At 45.5% G+C, this 6586-nt stretch overlaps 1 protein-coding gene across 1 annotated transcript; it reads left to right on the top strand.

Annotated features, from left to right (window-relative positions):
• The first annotated feature begins 1050 nt into the window (after positions 1 to 1050).
• LOC123096177 (ER membrane protein complex subunit 10) lies at positions 1051 to 6493 on the top strand. Its single transcript, XM_044517816.1, has 9 exons — positions 1051 to 1502; positions 3125 to 3187; positions 3279 to 3374; positions 3657 to 3704; positions 5068 to 5139; positions 5415 to 5473; positions 5657 to 5747; positions 5868 to 6034; positions 6132 to 6493. Exons 1-8 carry the CDS (start codon positions 1167 to 1169, stop codon positions 6003 to 6005), a joined length of 903 nt encoding a protein of 300 aa, XP_044373751.1. The 5' UTR covers positions 1051 to 1166; the 3' UTR covers positions 6006 to 6034; positions 6132 to 6493.
• The last annotated feature ends 93 nt before the right edge of the window (positions 6494 to 6586 follow it).

The following is a 6586-nucleotide window of genomic DNA, read 5'->3' as shown; positions in this document are numbered from 1 at the left end:
TGCCGCCATCGCCGGCCTCGGCAGTAGCCGCGAGCAGGTCTTCAACCAGATCTGTTCCAATGGCCTCCATCAAGCGTCTTGTGCACGGATCATCCACCACCGCGGCCGATGCGTCACCCGTCCCGAGTCCACAGCCGCCGACACAGTCCACCGACGTCCGGGGCCGCCGCCCCGGTACCAGCCCTCGCTGGCCGTCGAGTCCTGCCGCAGCACGCCCGATGCGCATTGGACCGGGACGCCGCCGGCCGCGACCAGGCCCCGGCCAGATCTGGGAAGAGGAATCACCCTCCACCGCAGCATCTAGCCACGTGCCGGAGCATCCAAGCGCCGCCAGCCCCCGGCCAGCGCTCGCTACGGAGCCCTGCACCCCTTGGTCGCCGCGCCCGCAAATCCAGACCGAAGCTCCCGCGGCCCTCCTCCAGCCGCTAGATGCTCCCAAGACGAGAGGGAAGAAGAGACCAAGGGGAAACGCCCCGCCGCCGCCGTCACTGGTCGCCGGCGGCGCCTCAGGCGGCGGCGCGACGAGGGAGGAGAAGGGGAGGGCGGTGGGTGTCGCTGGGAGTCGCCCCCCGTGTCGCCAGAGGAGGGCGACGCGGGGGTTAGTTCGTGCTTGTTAAGGCTAGTTAAGCTAAACGATCAGAAAACCCTGCTTGGCTTGGTTCATTTAACGCTTGTTAAGCTTGTGAGCGCTCAAGAGCGCTCGTTAACAAATTATGATGTGGTACGCTCTATATAATGAGTGTGTATGCATGATTTCTATGAAGGAAGATGATGACTATAAAAGAAAATACACGACTTTGTTGCCTCCTATATCGATTAGATTGAATCGATGGGCTGAGATAGTATGAATTTTTTTGTCACATAAGATGAAAAAAAAGGTGTTATGTTATTACCAACGAGCTTAACAAGCTTAAATTGATGATTGACTATATTCATTAAGAAGTGAGCTACGAGTTTAACCAGCCGAACTATCGAGCGCTCGTGAAGCTCGCGAGCTACCAGTTTTTGGCCAGCCCTACTCAAAATGTTCTAAAATAAAGCTGTAAAAAAAACCTTCTTCATCGGCAGAAAAAAGAGAGGAGAGAGTCACCGTCTCTCCGCATACATCACCTCGGCCGGCGCTGCTACCGATCTCCTCCAGAGTCCAAGCCTCCTCACCCAAAGCCATGGCCGCGCGGCGTCGCTCCCTCCTCATGCTCCTGCCCCTCCTCCTCTCCCACTTCCTCTCCCTCGCCGCCGCCTTCCAGTCGGACGAGCTGCTCCTCCACGACGACGACGAGTTCGAGGGCACCCGGGTCTCCTCCACCCCCTCCCCCCGGCCGCCCTCGACGCCGCCGGTAGTGTCCTCCCGCCGCCGATCCGCGGACGCGACGCAGGCGGCTGGCGCCTCCGAGTCCAACACCGTCCAGTTCACCCTCGAGCACGACCTCGGAGCCGGCCTAGGGTTCGCCCCCGCCGGGTCCTTCTCCGCCCGCCTCAAGTCCTCGGCCCACGGCTCCCAGGTTTGCTTCGCGTCCTATCGGTAGCTTCCTTCCCGATTTGGTTGCTCGATCTCGTCGTCGTAGCTCTCGTTGCTTGCTGATCTGTTTCCTCTACTTCATGATCCCGTGATCTATGGGCAGCTAGTGATTGGACCCTGCTAGGGTGGTGGATTTGGTTCAGTTCGTGCACCCAGCAGTAGTTTCTAGCTGTTTGGTTTGGAGATACTGTGAATTGTGAGGTTCGGATTGTTAGGGAAGGTGAACTATAGATCGGATCTGGTTAGTTTGTTCTTCCAGATCATCTGCTATTCAGTACGGTTCAGTTTTGTTGTTTGGTTCGTTTAGCAAAGTAGTTGCTACCCCGTAGGTAGTGCTGATAAGGTTGATAAATGCTTATGAGCTTTACCATTTCATTGTTGTTGCCCAACAGTGGCATGGCACACTCTGTGTGGTCGCAGAAATCAGTTGCCACATCCTTTGCAAGAAAATGGAATCATTCTACATTGCTTACTCGCATATTGCCACATAGAGAACAACTACGAGGTGAGGTGACAGAACCGCAAGCAACAAAGGGTGCGCATTTCGATCCAAAGTACTTGTAGTCTTGCGTGACGAAGCATTGGGTGTTTGATTGTTTGCACAATAAAATCTGGCTTTGCTAGGCAAAGAGATACAGTTTGGTCACAAGGGATGAGAGCAGAATTGGCTTTCCCTCAAGAGCAAACGTCAGTCTATTCTTTTCAGAATAGAGCAAGTGTCAGTTAGCACATTTTCTATTGGTCATTGGTTTCTCTTGGCAAAATATCCAAAGAAGGGATTTGCCAAGATAACCCATGACCGATAGCTAGTATTCTCTTGCCTAGATATGCTAGCTTGGCAAGGGTATTATATGGAGATAATTCCTTATCTGGCCCTTTTAAAAATGTGCTTCCCTATTTGGTATTCTTTTGACACCCGGTGTGAATTTTGTTCCTAGTGTGACATTTCCATCCGTTTTTCCAGCAGAGAGTGTTAAATGGCACCTGAAAAGACACCCCTCATTTGTACACTAGCTATATTTTCAGCAAAACACCTGAGCAGAAGTGGACCCACATATCAGTCGCAGTGCTGCAGCTAGGCATCTGGCGGGATTACACCATGGCCTTGTGGCGGTGCTCGGTCGAGGAGGAAAAGGGTGAGGTGGACCCGGTGCTCGCCACCGCCACCTCTCTCTCCTCTGACCTGCTTTCTCCCGCGCTTCTGCGTCCTCCTCGTCGCCCTCTCCCACTCCCTCTCCCTACTGCCCCCCTCGTCGTCTGTGCCGCCTAGCGTTGTGTACCCACCACGCTCTTGCCACTCGTCGCCTCCCGGGCCACGCGTCTTGCCGAGCACGACGTGCTGCTGTACCTTGTCGACTTCTGCACGCTCCCGCAGGGTGTCTAGATTAGAAGTCATAGGAAGGAATTTACTTTTGCGGATTATTCTTGGCTTTGTTTGCTTGTATTCTATTTAACTAGTTGTCTCATTGAATAATCACCCATGTCAACGCTGCCCTCAAGTAGTAAAGTTAACCATATGTTAGTTTCCTATGTTCTTTCTTCAACTATTTATACTCAAGCGAGGAGAATTTTATCTTAATTGACGTGACTCATTTTCTGACCCAGACTCTCACTAAGCTCCGGTTTACGAGGAATGAGTTGACTGAGGATGAAAAGAATGCATTTAAGGTTCTTTCTTTTCTCCATTATTTCCTGATTTCATTATTTTTCTGTATACCAACTTATCTGGCGCTTCTGCATTTTAATTTTATCATTGCAGAAATTACTTGAAGAAGATAGTTTTTACACAATAAGGCTACCGTCTAATGTGTTGGATCCTACAAGAAACGATTATATTTATTCCTCGATCAAAGCGGTAAGTTGAGTAGTAACTTCATGTTGTTTCTCTCCAACCTATCATTATGGCGTGCTGGATCGTAAGATAGATTCACCAGATATACTCCAATATTATTGTGAATGAGATTTATTACAACAGAATCAACAACTATACTGATTTGAAATTACCATGAAGCAATGGCCACTTTCAAGCTTATGAAAGAAGTATAAATTGCAGATATGAAATGTTTTCTGTTAGGAATTATTGTGATTCTAGAGTTGTGTTTTCAGTCGCTGAACTGTGTATTTTTTCTATGTTCAGAGATGCATTCCACGTGACAGCTTGGATGAACATATTGTCATCCACATGGTAATTCTCTCGATTTCTTAACTGCTACTTGTATCTTCTCCTGTAGAGCTTACTTCATTGTGTATAATTGATACATCTTAAAATACTGTCAGCATTTTCGTCGGTTCATAATTACATTTTCTGTATAATTAACAAAATGGGGTGGGATGCTGTTTGATTGTCGTGGACCTTTCCTATAGCCCCATCTATCTTTGCTGCCGATCCACGGAAAATGGCCGCTAGGATAACGCACCAGTGATGGTTTAGTTCAGAAGGCATTAGGATAGACTATATTCAATTTTCATTAGGAAATTGTGTTAGAGATGGTTAAGTATTCCTTGAGTATACGTATTTAGAAATATCTATTGGTGTTCCTTGAGCTTAAGGATGCTATTTATCCTTTCCTGATACTACCTCTGTACACTAATATAAGACTTTTCTGCAGTTCAATTTGAACTGCAAAAACGTCTTAAATTAGAGATTGTGTTAGAGATGGTTAAGTATTCCTTCAGTATACGTATTTAGAAATATCTATTGGTGTTCCTTGAGGTTAAGGTTGCCATTTATCCTTTCCTGATACTACCTCTGTACACTAATGTAAGACGTTTTTGCAGCTGCAGAACTGCAAAAACGTCTTACATTACTGTACAGAGGGAGTACATTTTAGTTATTACAATCAGCTAGCAGTTTCTGTTCCCTTTTGGATATGAGTATATAACTGCCTATCTTTAGGAGCAGCCCCTTATGTGTTAACTTCTAGTTATAACTACCTGTTTTTAGAAGGAGCCCTAATGTAATTTTCAGCATCAATCTAAGACTTTCCTTACCTAATGAAGCCGCATGTCAGAACCTCTTTTCCACTTGTGCATGGAGGGTGAGCATGAGTTATCAAGCTACCTACCCTTTCAGATCCCGTACAAAGGCACATTTTCCTGTACAACCCCCACCTTTGCACCACCACAAATCAGCCTGTAACATTGTACAGTTTAATCATGTGGCTCTAGGAATGCATATTCAATAGGGTTGGTTAACCTGAGTATTTTTTAGCTCTGAAGTACGCAACTTTCGTCCTGGTTTTATTCTGTTACATATGTTCTTCCTTAGCAGAACTCCACGTCCAAATTGGAAGTTCCCATGTTTCATATTTAGAATGACAGATGGCTTTGTCGGCTGTTGCTTATTTGCTAGAAATCATCACATGTACCTAGCACGTGGCATGAAACCTTTAATGGTATATTTTGTAGGTGATAAATCGGTAGTGCAGTAGAATAATACTGTCTTTCACAGGATGAAATTTTTGAAGGAATGATCATTTTCTATAGATGAATGTCTCTTGGGTATTTGACTATTTGGCTCACATTAGGCTTTGCTGTGTCATTTGCAGGACGGTGTAAATATTTTGGCTGTTAATTATGGTTCCGTCGGTGGATGCCAATATCCCCGGCCAATGAAAGTAGTAAGTTGTCTTGCTTGAAACCTTGTTTATGGAGTTGCATGTGGTCAATAATTGATAGTAATAACCTATAACCTTTTAACTGTACCGTACCAGCAAAATGCACGCACATACTATAAACATATAAAAGAGAGTTATGCTGCCTAGATTAAACTCCCGCAATTATTGTAAAATAGCATCACAGAATGCATGTTGATGTTTCACCCGTTAAGTATACCGTGTGTGTCTGCTGATGAAAGATAATGCTTCTATTTACAATGCTGAAATTCTTGTTCCAGCCGTCAAAATGGACATTCAATTCATACACTATTCTGAAGACTGCTGACCAAGCACCAAGGTAAATCTCTGCTTTATCGAGGTTAAGACAAAAATAATATGCAGAGCACCAGAGAGGTGGCACTTCACATTTATCTTAGTGACCTTTTTCCAGCAACAAACCTATTGCTAAAGAACGGTCTCAAACCTAGCCTCTCTCAATTGACACCTGGTTCCTTGTTCTAACTAAGTTGTGCACTTGCAGAACTCCATCATTTGTAGAGCAATTAATAGAAACTGAGAGTGGACTCGGTGAAGTGATGAAACCACCTGAGAAATCTTTCTGGGCTAAATATGTGAGTACAGTTATAAATATCACATGTATATTGTTTGATTTTTTTCCGTTGGTGTCTGCATGACTCGAAATGTTGTCGTATCCTTTTCCTTGAATCTGACTGCTGCTTCCTGCTTTGCAGTGGATGTACATCATTCCTCTTGGTCTCATTGTCATGAACGCTGTCACAGCAGCAGCAAACATACCGGAGGAGCAAGCTGGAGGGCAGGGTCAAGCTCCAGCACAAAGGGCGCCAATTGCTGCTCCAAGGAGAAGATGATGGCTTCCTATATTCTTTGCATGCCATAGGTACTTTATTTGGCTAAGCTATTTCAGCATCACAGACGTTGTTTGTCACAAGCGTTCCTTCACCTATAACTTATGCCCAACATCGTTTGAGTTTCAGATTCACAAACAATGGACAGAGGATGGATCTGCTTGACCTTCCCCAGAACAGGGGCAGTACTAGCGGCAACAAGACTCACTTGGGTTTTTCTTTTCTCGCATTCAGAAACTCACCTTTGTTGTAGAATCACCTCAGAAAAGGTTGCGTGTTCTGGTCGCATCTACACGCGTATTTTTGCCTGTTGATAGAAATTACCATCAGTCTTTAACTCGGTGCAAACTGCATGCCTTAATATTCAGAACTAGCTTAATTACAAATATCAAACATTGTATGTTTTGCTCATAACCCTCCTGTATCAACGTTTTTGTGCTGCTTGCATTGTTGATGCTTTGATGCTTTGATGTTTCCAAGTTTCTCGCGAATGCTACTCTTGGTGACTGAGAATATGTAAATGCTTATCTCCACTTGGACAAAAAAAAATCATTGATGTTTACCATGCTATAGCTTATGCACTT

The sequence above is a fragment of the Triticum aestivum genome, chromosome 4D (assembly GCF_018294505.1).
Source record: "Triticum aestivum cultivar Chinese Spring chromosome 4D, IWGSC CS RefSeq v2.1, whole genome shotgun sequence".
NCBI lineage: Eukaryota > Viridiplantae > Streptophyta > Magnoliopsida > Poales > Poaceae > Triticum > Triticum aestivum.
Note: the sequence above shows the minus strand (reverse complement) of the source record. Positions and strands in the feature narration are given on the sequence as shown.